Source organism: Schistocerca cancellata, chromosome 2, assembly GCF_023864275.1.
Source record: "Schistocerca cancellata isolate TAMUIC-IGC-003103 chromosome 2, iqSchCanc2.1, whole genome shotgun sequence".
In the NCBI taxonomy this organism is placed as follows: domain Eukaryota; kingdom Metazoa; phylum Arthropoda; class Insecta; order Orthoptera; family Acrididae; genus Schistocerca; species Schistocerca cancellata.
Genome location: NC_064627.1, coordinates 109,440,656 through 109,467,626, shown reverse-complemented (window position 1 = coordinate 109,467,626; position 26,971 = coordinate 109,440,656). Strand labels below are relative to the sequence as shown.

At 43.1% G+C, this 26,971-nt stretch overlaps 1 protein-coding gene across 1 annotated transcript in view; it reads right to left on the bottom strand.

Moving 5' to 3' along the window:
• Positions 1–6,548: 6,548 nt before the first annotated feature.
• LOC126161369 (cuticle protein 79-like) overlaps positions 6,549–26,971 on the bottom strand; it is an 82,854-nt gene continuing 62,431 nt past the window's right edge. The window contains exon 3 of the mRNA XM_049917137.1: positions 6,549–6,817. Within this exon, the coding sequence (XP_049773094.1) occupies positions 6,654–6,817 (164 nt within the window). The 3' untranslated portion in view covers positions 6,549–6,653. The remainder of the gene's footprint in view (positions 6,818–26,971) is intronic.

The following is a 26,971-nucleotide window of genomic DNA, read 5'->3' as shown; positions in this document are numbered from 1 at the left end:
CGTCACTACCAAATTGTGATCTGAGCCTTTGTCTGCCCCTGGATAAGCCGTACAACCCAATATCTGATTTCGGAATCTCTGTCGGACCATGATCTAATCTAACTGAAATCTTTCCTTGTCTCCCTCTCTTTCCCAAGTATTTTGTCTCTTCTTTTGATTCTCGAACAGGGTATTCGCTATTATTAGCTGAAATTTATTGCAGAACTCAGTTCGTCTTTCCTCTCTCTCGTTCCTTGTCTCAAGCCCATATTCTGACGTAACACTTTCTTCTACTCCTTTCCTCACAACCGCATTCCAGTCCCCAATAACTATTAGATTTTCATCTCCCTTTACGTACCGAATTACCCTTTCCATATCCTCATGTACTTTTTCTATCTCTATAACTTCGGTTTGCGACGTCAGCAGGTATAGCTGAACTATCGTTGTCGGTGTTGCTTTGCTGTCGCTTCTAATAAGAACAACTCTGTTGCTGAACTGTTCTAAGCCACACACTCTCTGCCCTATCTTCCTATTCATAACAAATCCGTTATCCATTTTCTACTGCTTTTGATATTACCCTGTGCTCATTTGACGATAAATCCTATGTCTTCTTTCACTTCACTAACGCCCACTATATCTACATTGAACCTTAGCATTTTCATTTTCAGATTATCTAGCTCAAACTTATGACGTTCCATAATCCGACTCGTAGAATGTAATCGTTTTGTTGGTTATTAAATCTTCTTCTCATGGCCACCTCTCTCGTAGCTGACGCCTCCAGGAATTCCGAATGTGGGACTAGCCCGAAATTTTTTGCCAATGGAGATATCATCAAGACACTTGTGAATTGCAGGCCACATGTCATGTGGATACGCATTACATAGCTTTAATGCAGAGGTTTCCATTACATTGTCCATCCTCATGCCATTGATCGTTGCTAATTCATCCGCCGTTAGGGGCAGTTTCCCACCCCAAGAGCACTAAGGTGCTCTGAACCTCTGTCTGCTCCTCCACCCTCTTTGTCAAGGCCGTTGGCTGAGTGAGGGGTGACTTCTTACGCCACTGCTGATGATTTTTGTTAAAATTTTAGCACAGGTGTTTACTGGACGCGTGACCGAGGACGGTTTGATTACGAATCAAAGACTCTACTCCTAGACCACGGGTGCAGAGAAATAGCGCCATTATTTGCTGGGTGATACGCCCGTTACGTTGTAGGAAGCGATTTCAACTGTGTCCTCCATCTCAAGGACCAGACTCCTGGCTAATCAACATGCCGACTCGATCGGATTTATGTTCCTGCCATCCTTCAGGTGGGTGTTCCGCGCGGAGTTGTGGCTTTTGGCCTTTCCCGACAATCGTGCATTCACCTGCGCTTTTCTCCTGCCGCCACATCCAGTTTGAGGCAGTACATGTATCCAGAATCTCAATACCTTTCTTCTTCATGACCCGGTTTGTATGACCCAGTTTGTCAACAACGCATTGCTGCCACACAGACGTCCTGCGAGCAACGTCTTCCTCGGTACGCATCGACGCTGCTGTGGTGTACGACGTGTGTGAAGCCGGCAACCAAGAGGGAGTTTGTCAAAAGTGGCAAAGACGGTGAGGTATGACACTGGGATACTAAGCACTATTATTATACCATCCTCCCATCTTTGTCCTATGTCACGAATACCAACGTATCAAAGTCAAACTTCAGTCCCTTCAACGCAACAACCTACGAGGCGCGGTGATGCAGCCTCGGCGTCGAGAACCACTGAGGAGCCGCCATCCATGCTTCACGTCCGTCATCGACGACATTACTTAGCCTCCAGCCCTGCTACTCAGACTGAAAAACGTGTCAACGCTCAAGCGGTGGTCGTCGCAGGCTTTGCTGATAACTACCGCCCTTTCTACTATGAAGAACCGGCGGCGGCGCCGATTTCAGACGATGGTCTCCCCCTCCTCACCCACACACTAAAAATTCGGAGGCTTCATCCTTGGTGATAGCGATAACAGCAGGTGATGGCGATATCAGCGTGATCACCAAAGGTGCACCGAACAAATCCCCTAACATTTTTAGAAGAAACATGATGCGGCCTAATAACCCAGAAGATTTTAACTTCATATCCCTTAACCTTGGTGGTCTCTCAGTTGACTTTTGATGTTTCCACGTTGTACCGAGATGTTCCAAGAGCTGTACAATCCTTCCTTCCCTGCGCCAACATAATTTGTCAAAAGCATTCTCACACCAATGCCAAAGCCGGCAGAGTGAATGCACATCAGCAACTCTCGCCGCCTCAAACGGATTATAAAATCTACGCGCGTCTCTTGGCTACGGGCATGCGTGCAGTACTTTTTCCAGAACAAACATCCGCCACCAGTTCCTGCTCTCGGTGGCGGAACGAATGGGGCTCCCACCGCCGTTCATATATTCCATTTGCCGCTTTGTTTGCATTGCCACATCCATGGTCCAGGCGAATGAACCTTTGGCTGGGCCGATCCCTTTCCAGCATTCGTTCAGTCAGTGATGTCCTCTGTCTACTACTTTGTATGCAATCGCCCTCGAGCCTGTTATCGAAAGCTTCCTACACTGCCGTACAGGACAGAAGTTGCACAGCCACACTTTCAATGCCTGGCCTATGTGGACGCTCTACCACAAAGATAAACGTTGCCACAATATCGATCCAACATTATGGACAACCATCGGGTTGTCACCTCAGCATTACCAAATCCATGATCACGAGAATCTAATGTGGACAAGATGAGGGACCACTACTAATATCCACTGTGACAATGTTCTGTTATCGTGTATCGGCTTTGAGGCCTCCACCCAGCGTGCAGCAGCGGAAAGAATACCACTCAAACCACGATAAGAAGATTGCTGCACTGCATTGATACCAATGGTCATCATTTCGAACACCTTCTGTAAATGGACGTTTATGCCACCTTTTTGACATTCGTTGACTTTCAAAGACATTACTCTTACACAACACTGGATTCCTCTCGATAGCCGCTGTCATAAAATAAGTACCAAACTATGGCATCCTACTAAAAAAAAAAAAACCAACGTCATTTTATGGCCCCCATTGTCCCATGCAACATTTGTCCCAGAAACTTTTCAGCTACTATAACACTTTCGGAGTTATTCTAGGTGGCAATAGTTACTTTATACCATATTTTGCAGAATTATGCTATCATTACATTAATTTGGCTTTAATACCAACTTCATCCATCTTCACAAAATTACTGACATTTTTTTCCACTAAATATTTATATTTAGTTTTCATGTCTTTTGCGCACCACTAAATTTAAGGAATATTGTTATTCTGTGGTTTTCTTTAAACACACGGGAAATTGTCGAGAAGAGAGGCGTTGTGCGTCACAGTGTGGATTACTATTAAAATCTCGAAAATATACTTTCGTAGAAGAGCCAACCAACATATTTCTTACCCCTACGCAGTTTTCGCGGAAGGACCGTGAAAGCTAGCTCAGAGAGATTCGAGCTAACATGAAGGCTTACCAACAATAACACTCCCCTCGCCCCATACGCTAATGTAACAGGAAACGGGGAAATTGGTACCATTCAGAAAATAACATCCACCACAAGCAACATGGTGACATATGGATTATAACTGTATGTCCTATTTCTTTACATATTTTATTATTTCCCAATTACATAAAAGCTTTATTTATGCGAAATGTCAACACCGAAGCCAGTCCAGGTACGTAATGACAGTTCCGGTGAGAACAATAGAGGAAGAATTTATTTGTTATTATAATGGTTTGATCTCATGAATGAATTTCCTTGACAGAAGAAATTACAGGTCCAGAAATAATGGACGACAGTATATTTTTTCACGACATGCGGTAACTCCTGTCTTGTCCGAATGGCTAAATCATTTCAGTAGTGTGTACTGTGCTCCCAAATCGAATTGAAAGATAGATTCGAAATCCTGTCAAGTGCATTCTGTGAACGAATAAGGAAGAACCCACTTGTCTAAAATCTGAAGGAAGATGTTACACTTTAGGGTGACTATCAATGAAACAGTGATCCAGATCCACAGTGACAAATAAATCGACAAAAAAGTAATTTTCGCCTCGTAGATATCGTGCTATCCAATATTTAGAATCAGTATTCGATATACTCAGACGGGACTTTTCAGTAAATATAAAGATGATGTAAACATTCGTTTATTTCTAAAGTTTCCATATCTACATAGGTACTCAGTAAGCCACAATATGGTGCATGGCAGAGGGTACCTTGTACCACAACTCGTCATTTCCTCTCGTGTTCCACTTGCAAATAGAGCGAAGGAAAACGGCTGTCTGTATGCCTTCGTCTGAGCCCTAATGTTGGCGGCAGTAGAATCTTGAGGAGGTCAGTTTCAGATGGCGGTTCTTTAAATGTTTTTTTCAATGTTTCTTGAAAAGAACGTAGCCTCTCCAAGAGGGTTCCTCATTTGAATTCCAGAAGCATCTCAGTAACAATGTTAAGACCTACCGGTAACAAATCTAGCAGCCCACCTCTGAATTGCTTCGATGTCTTCCTTCAGTCCGACCAGGAACGGATCTTAAACACTAGAGCAGTACCAGCGTGCCATAGCGGTCTCCCTTACAGGTGAACCAATCTTTCCTAAAAATCTACCAATAGACCAATAAACCAAAGTCGACCGTTCCATTTCGTAATCAACGTTACGCCCAGATATTTAAAAGACTTGACTGTGACAAACAGGACACTAGTAGTACCGTATCCAAGCATTACAGGTTTTTTCTTCCTACTGATTCGCATTAACTTACATTTTTCCACATTTAGAGCTAGCTGCCATTCATCACACTAACTGGAAATTCAGTCTAGGTCGTTTTGTGTCTTCCTACAAACTTCGGCACTTTACCGTACACCACAGTAACATCATCAAACAATCACAGATTACTGCTCACGCTGTCCGCAAAAGCATTCGTGTCTGTAGAGAACAACTTCCCTGGGGCACATCTGACGATAACCTTGTCTCTGATGAACAGTCGCCGTCGATGATGACATACTGGGTTCTATTACTTAAGAAGTCTTCGATCCATTCACATATCTGAGAACTTATTCTGTATATTCGTAGCGTCGTTAACAGCCTGTAAAGGGATACCGTGTCAAATGCTGTCCGGATATCTAGAAATATGGGTCCGCCTGTTGCCCTTCATCCACAGTTCGTAGCACACTATGTGAGAAAAGGACAAATTGAGTTTCACATGAGCGATGCTTTCTAGAACCATGCGGATTCGTGGGCATAATCTTCTCATTCTCAAGAAAGTTTAATATATTCTAACTGAGAATATGTTCAACGATTCTGCAGAAAACCCGAGTTAGGGATATTGGTCTGTAATTTTGCGGGTTGGTTCTTTTAAACATTTTTATATACTTGAGCCGCCTGCGCTATTTACCAGGACTTCGTGCTGGGCGAGAGATTCACGATAAATGCAGGCTAGGTAATGGCCAACGACGTAGAGTACTCTTTGTAACACCGAATTGGAATTACATCCAGACATGGTGATTTATTTGCTTTCAAAACTTTCGGTTGTCATCCATACGGGACTCTGTCCGTTGCACGATTCCCCTGTATGAACGACTTTTGAACTTGAAGTCGGCTTTCGTTTTGCTGTCTTCAGCTGCCATACCAGACTGATCAATAAGGTACTGAATGGAAGCTATAGACCCTCTATCAATTGTATATATATATATATATATATATATATTATTTTTGAGTCGCCAGTCTTCTGACTGGTTTAATGCAGCCGGCCACGAAATCCTCTCCTGCGCCAACCTCTTCATTTCAGAGTAGCACTTACAAACGACGTCCTATATTGTTTGCTGGATGTATTCCGTTCTCTGCCTTCCTTCACAGTATTTGCGAGTTTATATACGACCAGACATTTCTTAGGTTCTCTGCCAGATCTTTTGCTAAGGTTTGACGCTGGTGGTTGCATGCTTTGCACATAGACCTTTTGACATTTTGATAGATGCACGAACCTCTTCCAACCTTCACTTGTCGTCATTTGTGCATTCACTTTTGAAACGAAAGCTCAACAGCCTGTGCTTCCTCAGCACCTTCCGAATTTCTTTGTTAAACGTTGCTGGGTCTTTTCCTTCCTGTATCCACTTACTGCGCACATTACTCTCCAACCCATGCTTTACAGTCTGCTTATTTTCATGTGGATGCGTTACTTAATCATCATTCTGCCTAATATCACACAACCTGCTTGGAAGCGATAGAATGAAAAATAAGACATAAAATCTAATCGATATTGTGTTTCTATTACGCTAAAGAATTTTAATGTTCTCTGCATTTCAGTGGTTTTTGCATTCAGTAAATTATGAATGAATAAGGGCGATCTGCATGGCTTTAGGCACAAAATTGTCACTAAAGTTATATAAGTTGAGAACATGTGAAGTACATGACAAAAATCACAGAGGTTTGAGTTGCTTTGTCGCATATATGTTCTGAACTAGTTATGAGTACCATTAAATGGTAGAACGGAATATAGCAGAAAACTCGATTATAAACAAGGTTGGTTGTGAACAAAAGGTGGAGTAAATTTTAACGAATTTCTTAACTGCAGATCTTATTATTTTTGTAGTTACAAAAAGTATGGAATGATTTATGAATGACACTGTGTGTTGTTTGAGATGTTGGCGTCAGCTGCTGATGTTAGTGGCCGTATTTCCCGTAGCCTCCATACCCTCCAGCAATGCCTCCAGAGTAGCCACCACTGTAGCCACCACCGTAGCCACCGCCGATGGCACCACCATAGCCTCCACCATAGCCTCCTCCGTAGCCTCCACCAATGCCGCCGCCGTAGCCGCCTCCGAGACCTCCGCCGACACCAGCTCCGCCTCCCACGACGACAGGTACCGGCTGGTTGACGACGACGGGCTGTGGTACTGGTACAGGGACTGGGCTAGGGACATTCACGGGTACTGGGACTGGCCTCTGCACAGGGACAGGGTACGGCTGTGGGACGGGCACTGGTACCGGCCTGTTGACTGGCACCGTGACAGGAACCCTGACTGGTACTGGGACGGTACGCTGCACTGGTACTGGGTACGGGATGGGCACCTGCTTGGTGATGGCGATGTTGGTGACGCGAGCGCCTCCAACAGCAGAGGCGATGCCGCCTCCATAGCCGCCTCCATAGCCGCCTCCAAAGCCACCTCCATAACCACCACCGTACCCACCCCCGTATCCACCACTGATCCCGCCGCTGCTGTAGCTGCTGGCGCCGATGCCGTGGTCGATAGTCGACCCGTACCCACCGCCGCCATAGCTACCCAGGGAGCCAATCAGCCCACGCTTTTCCACTTGCTTCTCCTCGGCCAGAGCCAGTCCAAACAGCAACACACAGACCTGAAAATGTTTTCTTGGTATGGAATGTGTACCATGTTTGCTGTAAGGTTACGATTAACAGCACGTCTCACAGAAGACTGCTCACGGTGCGGACATTAACAGTTTATAAATATTATGCCAGCCTTTCGGTATATATGAAACACTGAAAATTTTATGCACTATGAATATGGAGAACAAGATTTAAGAAAGCAGAAAAAGAATACCGAGGGTTTTTTAGATCAGTGTAACTTTTGGTAAGAAAGGGGTATCCAGAGAGGCATTTCTGACTTTGTGCTTGATAATAGATGCAAAAGTTACGAAAAATATATCCATCCAATTTGATAACTTAGAGGAAGGGTTCGACAATGCAGTATTGTGCGTGCTGTTTGAAATTTTTAAATGTGGGGTAAACTATAGGTAAAGGTGGGAAAAGAATAGTATTGCTGGAAAAAAGAGAACGAACTTTCCAGATTAATAGGGTGTAAGACAGATATATAATCTTATGGTCCCTTATGGCCTGTCTATATGTGGATTCAATAATAACGGAAATAAAAGAGTGTTTCAGGAGTGGGAATAAAATTCTGGGTGAAAATATATGTACCATGGCATTCGCTATACTCAGTGAAAGTGCTAAATCACAGGACCTGTTGAATGGAATGAACAACTTAATCAGCACAGAATATGGACTGACAGTAAACCGAAGAAAGACGAAAGTAATGAACAGTAGCATAGATGAAATTAGCGATAAACTTAACATTACAATTAGTGACTACGATGTAGGTGAAGTAAAGGAATTCAGCTAAACTGGATAAAAATAACACAAAATTGGGAAAGGAAGGAGGACATAAAAGGTAGATTAGGACAGGCAAAGAGGGCATTTTTTTCCCAAGAGAGGTCTGTTAGTAGCAGACATTTCAGAAAGAAATTTCTGAGAATCTACATTTAGAGCACAACATTCTATGGCAGAGGATCATCGGCTGAAGAAAAATAGGAAAAAAAGTGAATCGAAGGGTATGATATGTGGTGCTATGGAAGGTTGTTGAAATTTAGGTGCACTGATAAGGCAAGGAATAATGATTTTCTCCTCTGAATCGGCGAAGAAAGAAGCATTTGAGAAACATTGACAAATGGTTCAAATGGCTCTGAGCACTATGGGACTTAACTTCTAAGGTCATCAGTCCCCTAGAACATAGAACTACTTAAATCTAACTAACCTAAGGACATCACACACATCCATGCCCGAGGCAGGATTTGAACCTGCGATCTTAGCGGACGCGCGGTTCCAGACTGTAGCGCCTAGAACCTCTCGGCCACCCCGGCCGGCAACATTGACAAGATGAAGGGACAGGATGATGGGCCATGCGTTAAGATATCAGGGAAGAACTTTAACGGTACTAGAGAGAGCAGTAGAGGGTTAAACCTGCATAAGAAGACAGAGATTTGAGTACGACCAAAAAAATTCAAGTAAATGAAGACATAGGATGCAGTTGCTATTCTGTGATGAAGAGGTTGGCACAGGACAGGAATACGTGGCGGGCTACCTCAAACCAGTTAGAAGACTATTAAAAATGTGAGTCTGAAATGGGAACCATTAGTTCATTACATAAATCCAGTGTCCAGTTCAATTTCCGCTAAGAGACATTTAATGTGTTACTTCTCCCAAAAAATATTAGTGCACATACTCATATGCCTTTGTTAACTTGAACAATTTACTATTAGAGGGTTACTGTTCACTAACTGCAATAGCTAGAAGAGTCCTGCTTTCCGATAGACCGACGAGTGAATTTATTATTAACTCATTCTTCAATTCAATCTATCAAGTAGTTGTGTGATGAGTAGAGAATTATTTGCGAGGAAATAAAAACTTACATGTTTCACTACTTCGGTCAGAAACCTGCGCTTAACGGAACACAATTACTGCACAACCCGTCTAATATTGCAGACTTGACAAGACCACATTAAAGAAGAAACTAAGAGAGTTATCAATGAATGGTAATGAATGTTTATTAAAACTTATCTCAGAAAAAGTAAGATTCTGCAGTTTGTTTGCATTGGTGGACATCATCAACAAGGAATACCTCATAGTAGGTATCAATCGCGGTGTTGAACCTCTTAGAGTTGGCACATACACACCAGAAGGTGTTACTGCCGACTTTGATCTCTGTCTGGGATGTTACATTGGTCTGTTACAGTTATGTAATGCAACCAGTCTATCAGCGCAATTTGGGCTCTTTTAAGATGAAAAAGTAACCTATGCATATTATTTAATTCCAATTTAATATCTAGACTTGTATTTTCAGAGGCGCAGCATTGGGTTTGCCAGAGTTTGTGTAATGAAGTTTCGATGTTGACGCTTTTCTAGAAGTGAAATCCTTACCGGGGGAATAAATATGTTTAAGAAACAACGTAAAGACTAACAAAATATCAGACTGTCTTTCAGTAACTGAATTCCAAGAACAAGTACCGTCCGTGCAAAGAGCAATGCATTAGAAATAAAAGCAGTTGTTAACACATGTCATTTTACGATGACCCTTATTTACAAGTAATTTTTCTAATATATGTACTTAACTGGTATGTGATAAAAGAGATATTTCCATATAATCTCTCAGTCTGCTGGAATTCTAAAAATTATTTGCTGTTTCTGCTCTCTGTTAAAATGACTTTCGTCTAGAGTGTATATCTTGGTGTCAGAGAGAATACTGCTGAGGACGTCAGGTTCAGTTACTGGTTCGTATTTCCTTTATGTATTCATTTGTTAATCCATGAAGAAATGCAACAGTGATTTTGTGCTAATCACGGTGTGAATGCAGTTGGTATGAAGTTCATTATAAATAACATGAGAAGAGAAGACACTCACACTAATGAGGGCGTTTTGAGGAACGAAAGAAGCGAGAACAAGAGGCACATTCTTACCAGGATCCTCATTGCGCTGCTGATGATGGTGGATGCGTTGCAGGCAATGACTGACGCTGCCTGAGCTTCTCTCTGGAGCTTATATACACTACCCTTTCCTTCCACCTCCGGTCTAATTACACGCCAGTGGCGTGTTCTCCGGAGCGTAGAGCTAGATTGCAGTTTCACGAAAGCGTTAGTGAAATACCGTGGACTATTATGTAATTTCATCAGTAAGGACTAATACATTGTCTCTTACCTCTTTTCCTTGTCAGAATTACGGTTATGCATTTTCGACCGAAAGCTGTCAAAGATGACGCTGAAACCCGTGGAAATTCTGAAAGAATTTCGGTTCATAACGGGGAAAAATTGAAATTGATTTAAAAGAAAGTTAAAAATCTACTGAAGTACGTGCTGGTACAGAAAAACTTGTAGATCGGACGCTTACGATGTAGGGAGTAAAACCAGGTAGAAATCAATCCATGCACGTGCGTACTAGCGTAATGTTTGCCTCAGTTCCAGTCTGGAACTGCATTTTACGAGGCATCACATTAGCGTTTACGCAACTGTCACTGTGGTGCACGATTTCTGCAATACAAAGAGCAGCGATTACACACTCCACACACCAAAAGACCAAAATTTAAGTAGCGACGAAGATCGAGCTAACTTACAAAAATTAAATAAGTACAAAAGGAGAAAATTATTCTTGTGAATGGTAACAGAAATAAAAGAGGTTTCATCCCAGGAACAAGTAGAAGAGGATACTTGTCTGAGGACTGGTTGTCAGAAAATGAGATATATGTTCTGAATTTTTACGAACAATAGTAGCAGAAATGCTATGTCATCGCAGTAACTGGCGACAACAAACATGTAAATAAAAGAAGCACATTTAATGTATGTAAAATACGTGTCAGTTACATCACTACAATAGTAAATAACTGTTATAGACAACAGTTGGTCAAAATCTTTAGTGTATATCAAAATTATTAAAACTGTTAATATTGGAATGGCCATCCATGGCTGTAACTATGGTATGACAATATGTACAGTCATAATTTTCTTAGACAGTCTTAATTATCACTAAGCATAGCTGCTAATAAAAGTATAACGAAAAGGCTGCAGCCATCCTAAAGTAAGTCATAAAAAAGTTCAAAAAAGAATATTTCTCTAAAATCAAGCTGTTCGTGCAACAGCTATAGTGTTTTTTTTAATGTGCATACAGATATAAGAGATATAAGATGAACATCAACAAAAGCAAAACGAGGATAATGGAATGTAGTCAAATTAAGTCGGGTGATGCTGAGGGAATTAGATTAGGAAATGAGACACTTAAAGTAGTAAAGGAGTTTTGCTATTTAGGGAGTAAAATAACCGATGATGGTCGAAGTAGAGAGGATGTAAAATGTAGACTGGCAATGGCAAGGAAAGCGTTTCTGAAGAAGAGAAATTTGTTAACATCGAATATAGATTTAGGTGTCAGGAAGTCGTTTCTGAAAGTATTTGTATGGAGTGTAGCCATGTATGGAAGGGAGACATGGACGATAACTAGTTTGGACAAGAAGAGAATAGAAGCTTTCGAAATGTGGTGCTACAGAAGAATGCTGAAGATAAGGTGGGTAGATCACGTAACTAATGAGGAGGTATTGAATAGGATTGGGGAGAAGAGAAGTTTGTGGCACAACTTGACTAGAAGAAGGGATCGGTTGGTAGGACATGTTCTGAGGCATCGAGGGATCACAAATTTAGCATTGGAGGGCAGCGTGGAGGGTAAAAATCGTAGAGGGAGACCAAGAGATCAATACACTAAGCAGATTCAGAAGGATGTAGGTTGCAGTAGGTACTGGGAGATGAAGAAGCTTGCACAGGATAGAGTAGCATGGAGAGCTGCATCAAACCAGTCTCAGGACTGAAGACCACAACAACAACAACAAAGAGTTTGAAGATGGTATTGTCCAAGTTCATAACCAGAATCTTGACGGTAATGTACAGTCCACGTAAATGATCGCTTAAGCGGTTTCTTCTGATCGCTGGAGGCCATATTGTGGCAGTTAGTCTTTCGCTACCACCGTCGACCAAAACTGAAGCACGGAGATCGACTTCCAAGCTACCAGACATCCGTTGCCTCCTCAGCGTACCGTACTCTGCCATGGCTACCGATACTGACAAGCCATTGCTACAGCAGCCAGGTACAGCTACCTCCGCTGCAGCGAGTACATACAAATGCCCACAAGGGAGCAGTCTGCACACAATAACGATTACAGCACGCCTGTCATTTTGGTTCTTTTACTTAAATCAAGAATGATAGGATTGGAGACGTAAAATTTTACGTGTGTATGTAATTTATATATTTATTTCTCTATCAATTTTTCTTATAAATTCGACTTAACCAATCAATGTAGTATATCTCACGCGTGATTGGTTATCAATGATGTAAAGTCCGCCCCCGGTAACTGAGTGGTCAGGGCGACAGAATGTCAATCCTAAGGGCCTGGGTTCGATTTCCGGCTGGGTCGGGGATTTTCTTCGCTCAGAGACTGGGTGTTGTGTTGTAATAATCATGATCATTTCATCCCCATCGACGCGCAAGTCGCCGAAGTGGCGTCAAATCGAAAGACTTGCACTAGGCGAACGGTCTACCCGACGGGAGGCCCTACTCACACGACATTTACATTTAATGATGTAAAGCTGTAGGCGATTGCCGGAGCTTAGAGTATATAATCTAGACCAAAGCTGTCTTATTCAGCAGTGATAACCTTACTTCTATGATTTCACGCCATCTGCCTCCACCAGCAGCTGCAGTGGGTATTACATCTTGCTTTCCAATTATTGTAGCGTATATTTTAAGCTGTCAGGTGTGAAAATTACCGAACTATCAGTTTAATAAGTCACGGCTGCAAAATACTGACACGAATCCTCTACAGAAGAATGGAAAAATTAGTAGAAGCCGACCTCGAGAAGGATAGTTTGGAATCCGGAGAAATGTAGGAAGACGCGAGGCAATGCTTGATCCTACGACTTCTCATAGAAGATAGGTTAAAGAAAGGCAAACCTACGGTTATAGCATTTGTAGACTTACAGTAAGGCTTTTGACGATGTTGAATGGAATACTCTCATTCAAATTCTAAAGGTGGCAGAGGTAAAAAACAGGGAACGAAAGGCTATTTACAATTTGTACAGAAACCAGATGTCAGTTATAAGAGTCGAGGGGCACGAAAGAGAAGCAGTGGTTGAGAAGGGAGTGAGACAGGTTTTAGTCTATCCCACATGATATTCAGCTTGAATATTGACCAGGCAGTAAAGGAAAAAATTAAAACTGTGGTGTAGGAATAAGGGGAGAAGAAATAAGAACTTTGAGGTTTGCCGATGACATTATACACTCCTGGAAATTGAAATAAGAACACCGTGAATTCATTGTCCCAGGAAGGGGAAACTTTATTGACACATTCCTGGGGTCAGATACATCACATAATCACACTGACAGAACCACAGGCACATAGACACAGGCAACAGAGCATGCACAATGTCGGCACTAGTACAGTGTATATCCACCTTTCGCAGCAATGCAGGCTGCTATTTTCCCATGGAGACGATCGTAGAGATGCTGGATGTAGTCCTGTGGAACGGCTTGCCATGCCATTTCCACCTGGCGCCTCAGTTGGACCAGCGTTCGTGCTGGACGTGCAGACCGCGTGAGACGACGCTTCATCCAGTCCCAAACATGCTCAATGGGGGACAGATCCGGAGATCTTGCTGGCCAGGGTAGTTGACTTACACCTTCTAGAGCAGGTTGGGTGGCACGGGATACATGCGGACGTGCATTGTCCTGTTGGAACAGCAAGTTCCCTTGCCGGTCTAGGAATGGTAGAACGATGGGTTCGATGACGGTTTGGATGTACCGTGCACTATTCAGTGTCCCCTCGACGATCACCAGTGGTGTACGGCCAGTGTAGGAGATCGCTCCCCACACCATGATGCCGGGTGTTGGCCCTGTGTGCCTCGGTCGTATGCAGTCCTGACTGTGGCGCTCACCTGCACGGCGCCAAACACGCGTACGACCATCATTGGCACCAAGGCAGAAGCGACTCTCATCGCTGAAGACGACACGTCTCCATTCGGCCCTCCATTCACGCCTGTCGCGACACCACTGGAGGCGGGCTGCACGATGTTGGGGCGTGAGCGGAAGACGGCCTAACGGTGTACGGGACCGTAGCCCAGCTTCATGGAGACGGTTGCGAATGGTCCTCGCCGATACCCCAGGAGCAACAGTGTCCCTAATTTGCTGGGAAGTGGCGGTGCGGTCCCCTACGGCACTGCGTAGGATCCTACGGTCTTGGCGTGCATCCGTGCGTCGCTGCGGTCCGGTCCCAGGTCGACGGGCACGTGCACCTTCCGCCGACCACTGGCGACAACATCGATGTACTGTGGAGACCTCACGCCCCACGTGTTGAGCAATTCGGCGGTACGTCCACCCGGCCTCCCGCATGCCCACTATACGCCCTCGCTCAAAGTCCGTCAACTGCACATACGGTTCACGTCCACGCTGTCGCGGCGTGCTACCAGTGTTAAAGACTGCGATGGAGCTCCGTATGCCACGGCAAACTGGCTGACACTGACGGCGGCGGTGCACAAATGCTGCGCAGCTAGCGCCATTCGACGGCCAACACCGCGGTTCCTGGTGTGTCCGCTGTGCCATGCGTGTGATCATTGCTTGTACAGCCCTCTCGCAGTGTCCGGAGCAAGTATGGTGTGTCTGACACACCGGTGTCAATGTGTTCTTTTTTCCATTTCCAGGAGTGTAGTTCTGTGAGAGACGGCAAAGGACTTGGAAGAGCAGTTTAACGGAATGGACAATGTCTTCCAAGGAGTATATAAGATGAACATCAACAAAGGCAAAGCGAGGATGTTGAAATGTTGTCGAATTAAAACAGGTGATAGGGAATTACATCAGGAAATGGGACAGTGAAAGTAGTAGATGAGTTTTGCTCTTTGGGAAGAAAAATAACGGTTAATGGTCGAAGTAGTGAGGATATAAAATGTAGGCTGGCAATGGCAAGGAAAGCGTTTTTGAAGAAGAGAAATTTTTTAACATGGAGTGTAGATTTAAGTGACAGAAAGTCGTTTCTGAAAGCTATGTATGGAAGTGAGCTATGTATGGAAGTGAAACATGCATGATAAACGGTTTAGACAAGAAGAGAAGAGAAGCTTTTGAAATGTATGTTATAGAAGAATACTGAAGATTCGGAGGAGGTACTGAACAGAATTGGGGAGAAGATAAATTTTTGGTACAACTTGACTAAAAGAAGAAACCGGTCGGTAGGACACGTTTTGAGGCCCAAGGGATCACCAATGTGCTAGAGCAGAGAAGCGTGTTGGTGGGGGAGGGGGAGGGGTAGAAATCGTAGAGATAGACCAAGGGGTGAATACAATATGAAGATAAAGAGGGATGTAGGTTGCAGTAGTTACTCGGAGATGAAGAGGCTTGCACAGGATAGGGTAGGACGGAGAACTGCATCAAACCAGTCGTTGGACTGAAGACCACAACAGCAAAAACATATTTTAGGCGTCGTTTAGCTATATTTTCATCCATCTGTACTGAATACGTATTACTAGTGTGTTGCAGCGAGGAAAAGCCGGAAGATGGTCTGAGTCAAGCGCCGAAACCGATTACTAACAAATAAAAAATCTGAAAACGTGATCGAGGGTGTTTTATTTTATTTTTAGCATTTAATGTAGATCGCTGTGCGCCAATTGCAGAATACTTCCTAAATTTTAATAACAGAAATGTGCATGGTAGTGAACGACAATATGCTCCATTGTCGAAACATCATCGAATAACAGTGTTTACAATATGATACATGAAATTAAAACACTGAAAATAAGTCACCACTAACATTTGGTGACTCTGTACACAATAACATTTCCAGAAACTGATCTAGAGAGAGTTAGAGTTTAGAGGAAAACAGCAAAACTTTGTTTGCTACTTCACATGCTATAGCCTACGTGTACCTTGTAAGAATGGTATCATGGTAAAGACCACATAGAATCGTGGGTGACGCCTCTCTGAAACAGCGCCGTATGAGCTACTTCCAATCCAATTTTGACTGTCGTATCACTCACTATGAACCAGAAAATCACCTCATGAAATAATATTCCCTACGGGTCATTATTCCACTCAGTTGATGATAAAGGACAACATAGTATTTGTAAGTGGAAAAGAAATTATTTAGAACCACTGTATGGGACACTACAAAATAAGAGAGAGCTGTAAAAAATGGCTCTGAGCACTATGGGACTCAACTGCTGTGGTAATAAGTCCCCTAGAACTTAGAACTACTTAAACATAACTAACCTAAGGACATCACACACATCCATGCCCGAGGCAGGATTCGAACCTGCGACCGTCGCGGTCGTGCGGTTCCAGACTGTAGCGCCTTTAACCGCTCGGCCACTTCGGCCGGCAGAGAGCTATAAAACAACGGCAAAATACACCTTGTTGTGGCAACCGTAGAAATCGTATACTGAGCGTAAATGGCTTAGAGTTTTAAAAGTTTTAATATTTTAAGATGCGAACTGTTTACAACACACTTTATGGTTTAAATGTTTTAATCTGACTATATGAGAACGGCTGCAGCCTGTGTATAAGAGACTGAGAATTTGGCTTATGTTTACAACCACCAAACTATAAAGCACACATACTTACCGTAGGCAAGGCACTGGTTGAAAGTTTGCTAAGGCAGGCTTACGGTAATGTCGTTGGGGTAGTTTTGTAACTGCAGTTGCTGTGAACACAGGCATGGCGCCGAATCTTCGCAACAGTTTTGTGGATGTCTAAGTCGTCTCCCGCCAATGAACTATGAAAATAATGGAAAATCGATGGAACGAGCTCGATCGGCAAACAAATTCAAAGTTTTAGCGGTCCACCTTCCTCTCAGCAAAGGATGCCTTTCAACAAGGTCTAGCCTGGGATAGGAACACCCCGCCTAAAGCTGCTTACCAATAGGTGCTAGGTCAGCGTCTTGTTTACACTTTAAATCGCTGAAGAGCTGGGGAACGTTGGTAAGAACACTGCCCGGAAGAAGGCCTGTCTCAGGAGAACGTGGAGGAACTAGCTCACGCTCCTCTCCGAACATCCGACTGAAGACTGAATTCATCAGCAACCAAGTTATTAGAACCTCTAATATGGCGCATTTGAAAACGGAAGATGGAGATACGGAGGGCCACCTCGCGATCCTTCCTGTCTTTCTAGGCCGAGGAGGACCCAACTAAGGGGTTGGTTGTCAGTCTAGAGATCGGACTCCCGGTGTTCCAAGTAAAATTTAAATTTCTCGTCATCGAACAAGACAGCCAATGCCTCACACTCGTAAACAGAGTATATAAGTTCGGCGCCCGCCAACCTTCTAGAGATGTGACGAAGGACGCTTCTCTATCTTGCTGGAGCAATACCGTGGCAACACCAGCATTGGAGGCATCGGTCTGGACAACGAATCTTTGATCAAAATGAGTGATAGCTAAGACCGGTGGATTAGTTAAGGCCGTTTTAACTGCATCAAAGGCGGCCTGCTAGTTTTCTTCCCACACGAAATTTTGCCCCTTCCTACGCGGATTGTTAAGGGGGGCGGAGGCAGCGATTTGGGCAAAATTAGGCACGAACTTGTGAAAGTGATTTGCCATGCCAATAAACCTAGGAATGCCCTTCTTGTTTACCGGAGGGGGAATGTTCCTTAGGCAGCGGTCGACTCTAACTCCGTCACCGGACACCAACTGCCCCACAAACGAAACTTGGCACCTGTCCAAAGTGACATTCGATGGTTTAACGGTCAGACCAGCCTTCCGCAGTCTAACTAAAACCTGACGAAGATGTTCAAGATGTCCGCTGAACGACCGATTATAAATGGCCACATCGTCTGAGTAGTTATAGACTAACGAAACCCTAAATTTCATAACACGTGAGCCATAAACCGGGACAGGACGCAGCACCAGTGGACAAAAGAAAAGCTGTTGAATTTGTATTGGTTCCAATCAGTAGAGTAGGCGGTAGCTGTCTTGGAATCTTCACTAAGAAGTATTTGATAATATGTCTGATTTAAATCGAGCATGGTGAAATAAGAGGGACCCGGAAAACATATAAAGGCGTTATGGAGGTCTGGAAGTGGCACTGACTCTAAAATTACTTTCTTATTAAGGGCAAGATAATCAGTAAATGGCCTCTAATCATTGTGTCGACCCTTAGGAGCAAAAAAAGATCAGGGAGACGAAGGGAAAGCGGATGGTCCAATTGCTCTCTGGCCGAGCATATGATTTGTCTTCTCCCAAAGGACAGCCATCTAGTGTGGGGAGAGGCGGTTAGGCGCTTGTCGTACCGAGACATCATCAGTAAGACGGACCTTGCACTGGATGATTCTATCAGTCAAGACATCGGAAAACTCACGCAAAACGCTTAACTATTCTCGCTCCTCCCTGACTCCCAAATGACTGACGTCAAATTCTTGGTCGTGCAGCTGGAGAGAATTGATATCACCGGCAGAACGGTACGAACACAGCGCTATCATTTCTGAAGAAAATTTAAAGTAAAGGCTGTCAGGACCAAAGTCGAGCATCAGATCAGTCCACCATATAAAGTCTCTCCAAATGCTTAGCGTGACAGACAAACTCCTCGCGAGAAAGAATGCAATCGTCCGAAAAAATAAGTAGTCAGTTTCCCCTTTATTTCTCCAACCAGAGGTAACTCTTGCCCACTGGAAGCACGACATGTCTGAGAAGAACGGCGTACAGGAGGGAACTTGCAAATGTTCCTGAACTCTGAAAACCAACTGTAATTAGGAAGTGAAACGGCGCTACTGAAATGTAACAAGACACAAAAAGGCATAGGCCAGCACAAATGTAGGGGAGTGGAGAACGCTTAGCAGCAATGATGAGGGTACAACGGGCTGGAGGCCTCCGCGAACGGCGCCCCCCTTTCCCTGATGGCGTCAGCAACTAGGTCTTGATGGATGCTCGACAGGACGTTCCCACGCCAAATGATCATTGGATCAACGATGAAAGTATCGTCTCCACAGGCGTTCCGGAGATAAAGAAGGACGAATGTCATTAAGCGACGGAAGGCTTAAAGCTCGCGCTCCTCGATACGGTCCACGCTTTTCATCAGCAAACCTTAAGGCTTCAGTAGAACCGAATAACTGGTTTAGTTCCGAAATGGTGGTAGGTTACTGCCAAAAATTATGTGCGTTCGGTCCTCGGGCATCATCCCTTCTGAAATGGTACAAACGACCTCCTGTCATCCGACACTCATGTACAAGGCGGCAACTTCTGTCCAAACACGCACTCATTCTGGAAACATCCCCCAGGCTGTGGCTAAGCCATGTTTCCGCAATATCCTTTCTTTCAGGAGTGCTAGTCCTTCATGGTTCGCAGGAGAGCTTCTGTTAAGTTTAGAGGGTAGGAGACGAGGTACTGGCGGAAGTAAAGCTGCGAGGACGGGGCGTGAGTCGTGCTTGGGTAGCTCAGTTGGTTGAGCACTTGCCCGCGAAATGCAAAGGTCCCGAGTTCGAGTCTCGGTCCGGCACACAGTTTTAATATGCCAGGAAGTTTCACGCACTATAAGGGCTCATACGGTGCCTGAAGGTGGCAATAATGTGTCCATTCTAATTCACTGTCGACACGCGGTGACAGCCGCACTTCGTTTATACGCCGTCTCAAATCAGTTCGAATACGCCGACTTTGGAGGACCTCGGTCAGAAGATACCTTATGGATCCGGGGGCTATCGGTGACAATAAACAAGGATAATGGTATGAGACAGCTGAAAAGCGTCGACATGACGTTCGTAAGGGAAACTTAGCCAGAGTACACTTTACGCCTGAACTAATTTCGGTTTCCAGAGGATGCCCAGGTCGAGTTCCCTGATCTCAATCGGTCGGAGCCGAAACTGCCACCTGGTCATCAAGGACTTCCTCTTCCAACTCTAAGGTACTAGTTTAAATTAACAATTTCTCAATCTCAACCTGTAACTTATCAACCGCCTTATAAGCTGGAGACCCCACAAATCAGCCAACGACTATTCCAGTGTCAAAGTTGAGTTCGTATTCTTAATAATTGTTTTTGGGTGCGTTTATGGTCCCCAAATAAACTAAAATTTCGGTCTAGGTCCTGTAAGGCAGAAAAACAGGTAAAAATTACGACATATACCTCGTCAATGGCGGCCACAGCAAAGTCGACCGGACGAGACCAGACAGCAAGTAATCGGGCCACAAGTACAGTCAGAGCTCACACTGAAATTGGTCCCGCCAGAGGTCTTGTTCTCCATCATGCCGACCCATATCTGAAACAAACATAATATATTAGAGCCAGTATACGAGCTAAACAGCAACAAATGACTTCTAAGAGGAGGACAACCATGCTCCATACCATTGAGATCTTAGTGGACGCTCCAGAATACAATAATTTAACAGGCGGGGAGAATGTTAAGGCTGACTTTATTGAAAGTCTTTTATTGCGTCACAATAGTATGTAATCATTTATTTAACAAGATAGACATAAATCATAGATAACATATAAATCAATAATAACTGTTTGATTTCAGTGCGACAAGCCAAAAATGACCAAACACACAATAAATATTTCTTTTTCCTTTTCATGAAATTTAATGCTTAATTAAAAGTAAGAAGTTCAACATTAATAAAAATGCAACTCGAGAGCCCTGTCCGGAGCTCGTGGTCTCGCAAACGCGTTCTTGATTCCCGAGCACGAGGTCCCGGTTTCGATTCCCAGCGGGGTCAGGGATTTTAACCTGCCCCGAGATGACTGGATGTTTGTGTTGTCCTCACCATATCATCATCATCCATAAAAGTGGCGAGATGGGACTGAGCAAACGTTGGGAATATCTGCGGGCGCTGATAACCACGCAGTTGAGCGCACTACAAACCAAACGTCATCATCAACATCATCATTATCGAGAGCCCTCCAGGCACTCGTAAAATTTCATCCAAGCAAATGTGACTTCTCTACATTACAGAAAGAGCGTTACCATAAAAATTTGATAACCGCTCATTATTTAGTGAACTTCAAACAACCCCATTTCGAAAAATTTTACGAGTTCAGGATTACGATTAAAATAGCTTGAGGGCACTTTTGGCGTTAGCAATTTAATAGCCGAAGGATAACCACTTTTCTTTTTAAAATGTACAGCTTCGGCATTTCACAAAACTGGAAGAGCTCTTTGAAATTAGCGACATTTCAAACAGGACGGTAACAATATTCACAATTTTACAAGTTCAGCATTTCGTAATATTTTAAAATTTACAGGTCTAGGATTAGGATAAGAGATTTGGAGCGCCCTTAGAGCACTCACAATTTTGGAACAGACAGAGAACAACGATTTTAAAATTTACAGCAATTCACAATTAAGGATTGAAAAATCTTCAGATGAAGCAAACTTTAAGGCAGCATAACGAGACAAGGCCGGGCTGGCGGAGGCAAGATGATTAGGATGACTTAGGGAAGCAGACACTTTGATTCAAACTTAAACTTAAGCCCAAATGCCATAATAAAGATTAAGAAATTACAGAGAGATGCTGTAGCAAATCAGGAGGCCGCGCCGTCTCAGTGGCTGCCTCAAAATAGGAGGCGGAAAACAATGACGCTCACACGTACACAGCCGACGTGGGCTAGCTACGTCCGATGAATCGGCGGATAACACGCCGGGGCCAAATGTTTGTGAATTTGTAAGGGACCAAACTGCTTAGGTCATCGGTCCCTAGACTTACACACTACTTCAACTAACTTAAACTAACTTATGCTAACAAGGGAACCTCCCCATCGCATCCCCCTCAGATTTAGTTATAAGTTGGCACAGTGGATAGGCCTTGAAAAACTGAACACAGATCAATCGATAAACCAGGAAGAAGTTGTGTGGAACTATGAAAAAAATAAGCAAAATATACAAACTGAGTAGTCCATGCGTAAGATACGCAACATCAATAACAATGTCAGCTCAAGAGCACCGTCGTCCCGTGGTTAGCGTGAGCAGCTGCAGAACAAGAGGTCCTTGGTTCAAGTCCTTAGAAAATGTAGTCCATCAACAAAGGAGGTGGCTTACAAAACACTCGTTCGACCTAGAGTATTGCTCATCAGTGTGGGATCCGTACCAGGTCGGGTTGACGAAGGAAATAGAGGAGATCCAAAGAAGAGCGGCGCGTCTCGTCACAGGGTTATATGGTAAACGTGACAGCGTTACGGAGATGTTTAGCAAACTCAAGTGGCTGACTCTGCAAGAGAGGCGCTCTGCATCGCGGTGTAGCTTGCTGTCCAGGTTTCGAGAGGGTGCGTTTCTGGATGAAGTATCAAATATATTGCTTCCCCTACTTATACCTCCCGAGGAGATCACGAATGTAAAATTAGAGAGATTCGAGCGCGCACGGAGGCTTTCCGGCAGTCGTTCTTCCCGCGAACCATACGCGACTGGAACAGGAAATGGAGGTAATGACAGTGGCACGTAAAGTGCCCTCCTCCACACACCGTTGGGTGGCTTCAGGAGTATAAATGTAGATGTAGAACCTGCGAGCTCACATCAAAAGAGACCTTATGGTCAGACGTTTTCGATCGATATTCATAAACGATTTATCCATTACAGACTGGAATGTGCACGTTTTAGCATACCATGTTTTGTTAATTCAATTTCCAAATGCAGTAAACTGTGCCAAGATTGTATTTTCGTATAAATATGCTACTATATATAAATATGCTACTATAACACCGATCCCCTTAAACAGCAATCGATACTAACGTTAAACCACTGCGAGGAATTTTTATGATGGTTGTGACCGTGATATAACCTAATGCGAGCAGAACAATCAGACTGGGAATTCGTATCGAAACACTCCAGTAGAGTATAACGAACAGTAAACAGGTGCGTCAGGAACAGACGTTCTCCCAGCACTAAAGCGAGTAGTGGTATTACATATTAATATTGTTCGCTAGTCTAAGTAAGCATTCTTGTGGCAAGGAATAAAATAAAGCGTAATGCAATGCAAAGGATAACCTAACATTCCTTTACATACACACAAAACTCTTTCTTTATATCTGTTCACACTACAGCAAAGAAACCTAACCTCGCAGATAAATGTACTACTAACTTGGAAGTCAGACAAACTAATGTCCAATGAGATAGCAAACAGGAACATATGCCTCTCAAAAACACGTACCTTAAAAGAACTATATGCGGTAGTTTACAGAAGCTGTCACCAACACACGAGACTAAAAGTAATAATAAACAGGAAAGAGGATAAAATTATTCTGACTTAAATCAGTAGGTCTATTAATGATCATACTCTATAAGACCACTGCTTAATACCTGGTCTCTATGCCTGTGCATTAACCACCTTGCAATAGAATAGCTCACACAGTGAATATTTTTTTCTTAAGCTCAGTTTGAAGCAATTAAACAGAATGCAAATCTGAAGGAGCCTTTGCTTTGCTTCATTAATTAACTATCCTAGCACATGAGGGCGCTTAAACTTTCTTGGTTTGAAGAACCATGCTCATTAACAAAACTACACACGTATGTATGAGAAACGGTAAGTATTCTCATCATTAATTATTAACTAAGTAAAGCACAGCAAACTATAACTCTTTAAATAACAAATGAGCTTTGATAAGCAGTCTTTTAACCTAATCAAAATATAGTTGGCTGCGCAAATGCCAACGCAACATTAAATTCAAATTCAAATACTTTCTCATGGTAGGTATACTAATAAAACTTTGTTATTCTGACCAAAGTGCATAAATGCAACAATTAATAATCATTTTCACTTCAAATCAATATTATTGTTCTTTTAAGTAACAACTTTACTATCTTCAGGCAGCTTTTCAAGTCAGGCAAATTATTTAAGAAAATGACTGCAAATTGATTTAAAAATGCACTGGAAGTGGACTTTTTCTCACACTATAAAGCTGACCTTCAAACTCTATAGTCCCAAACATTAGAAAGCTATCACCACTATTTTTACAGCTGCCGAATAAGTCTTTCGATAATAAATTAGGACACTCGAAATTAAATTCGCTACGATAGGATTCCTGTGATTTGGGATAATCACAGGTGAAAATTTCACAAATATCTGATCCATTTACACAGTGCCAAATATAGACAATTTAGTGGAAGGCTGGTGACACTGGTGGCGTAATTTGCAACGGCTGTTAACATGGCGGCGATGCTGTCTTTGCAATACTATTGGCCTCGCCCTGTTACAGATCCTCTTGGCGTTGGTATTATATTTTTACAGTGCCAAAAACCATGGCATTATAATAGTATCACCAAATGCATCCGCTCCCGTACATACTGCTCTTAAGCACCTCTGACCTCAAAACTCCAAGAATATGAATCACAATGATCCGCTACTTTTAGCGAGATGTTAACCATAAAATTACTCAGCCGAGACTCCTTACCCGTCACAAAGGACAAGTTGTCACTTACGCTCCAAACACACCTTTTCCACTCCGCCAGGCTGCTTTCGTAGCTGCGGGGCTTCTCCACATCTTTTACGTTCAACTTTACGTTCCCTAACTATGGTCCAAGTTGTTGTTATTGTTGTGGTCTTCAGTCCTGAGATTAGTTTGATGCAGCTCTCCATGCTACCCTACCCTGTACGAGCTTCTTCATCTCCCTGCAGTTACTGCAACCCACATCCTTCTGAATCTGCTTAGTGTATTCATCTCTTGGTCTCCCTCTACGATTTTTACCCTCCACGCTGCCCTCCAATGCTAAATTTGTGATCCCTTGATGCCTCAGAACATGTCCTACTAACCGGTCCCTTCTTTTCGTCAAGTTGTGCCACATACTCCTCTTCTCCCCAATTCTACTCAATACTTCATCATTAGTTATGTGATCTACCCATCTAATCTTCAGCATTCTTCTGTAGCACCACATTTCGAAAGCTTCTATTCTCTTCTTGTCCAAACTATTTATCGTCCATGATTCACTTCCATATATGGCTACACTCCATACAAATACTTTCAGAAACGACTTCCTGACACTTAAATCTATACCCGATGTTAACAAATTTCTCTTCTTGAGAAACGCTTTCCTTGCCATTGCCAGTCTACATTTTATATCCTCTCTACTTCGACCATCATCAGTTATTTTGCTCCCCATATAGCAAAACTCCTTTACTACTTTATGTGTCTCATTTCGTAATCTAATTCCCTCAGCATCACCCGACTTAATTCGACTACATTCCATTATCCTGGTTCTAGTTATTTACAGTATATTATACAAGGCGTGTTTTTTAAGTAAGTACCGTCTAATCTACTTTTCTACATAATTTCCGTCAATATTGAGGCACTTGTCATAACGTCGTACCAGTTTTTGAATACCCTCCTCATAGAAGTCTGCCGCCTGACTTGTTAACCACTGCATCACTACTGTTTTGAGTTCGTCATCGTCTTGAAGACTCTGACCGCCCAGGTGTTTCCTCAAGTGCAGGAACAGATGGTAGTCACTGGGTGCAAGATCGGGGCTGTACGAAGGATGATATAGAGTTTCCCATCGAAAATATGAGCTCTTTGGTCTGATTCGCCACATGCGGACGCGCATTGTCCTGCAGCATAACGATGCCCTTGCTGAACTCCCATGGACTGTTGCTTTGATTCTGGTGTGACGTAGGCGACCCATATTTCATCGCCCATAACAATTTAACTTAAGAAATCATCACCGTCGTTGTGCTACGGATCAAGGAAAGTCAATGCACTGTCTAAACGTTTGGTTTTGTGCATATCCGTCAACATTTTAGGTACCCAACGTGCGCACATTTTCGGTAATTCAAGTGCTCGGTCACAATGCCATTCAAAACACCATCCCGCAAGTAGGAAATCGTAAAGCTTCTATTTTCTCTCACCTGATTGTCCACTTCCCGCAGAAAACTTTCATTAACGACCGAAGGACTCCCACTCCGTTGTTCATCATGCACATTTGTGTTGCCATCTTTAAATGCTCTCACTCACTTTCTTACCATTCCTTCACTCATAATGTTTTCTCCGTAAACTGCACAGATTTCACGGTGAATATCGATCGCTTTTGGGCCTTTAGCACTAAGAAATCTTATTACACTCCGTACTTCACAGTCGGCGGGACTCACGATTATCAGAGGCGTCTTAAACACTCAGTACACAACGTAAACAAGGAAGAATCAGACTGTATTGGCGTCAGTACGTAGATTAAGGTACAGGCTTTCACGTAAAAATAAAATTATTGAGATATCTTAGCACGTCTTTTTTAAATTTCAAAAAGGGACTTACTTAAAAAACACGCCTCGTATAACAATCATGCCAGTAGTTATTTAAATCCACAAGCACAGTTTAAACAACATCCTTCAAAAAGTTCAGATAACTGAAATAAGTATACATAGTCAAAAATTTCCAAGACAGATACAACACTCTACATAAACAACACTAGGAACTGACATAGAAATAACGATACAGATACAACATACCTCGAAAATAGGTGTTACAAGTACTTATGCTAAGACCAATCAAATCAATGACCATTCGATACTATGGGCTACGGGGACTGCTCATCGACCTTGTAAATAGGGGAAGTTTTCTTTCATCTAGAATTGTATTTGCATGCTCGAAATCGCACGGATTTTTAGGTAACGGAAAGGATCTTCTCCAAGGATACATCCTACCATGTCCACATCTATTGTAAGCCGCCGCACACTAACGCTAATTGCTGGTAAAAGAGTAAACTTTATTTCATGAAATA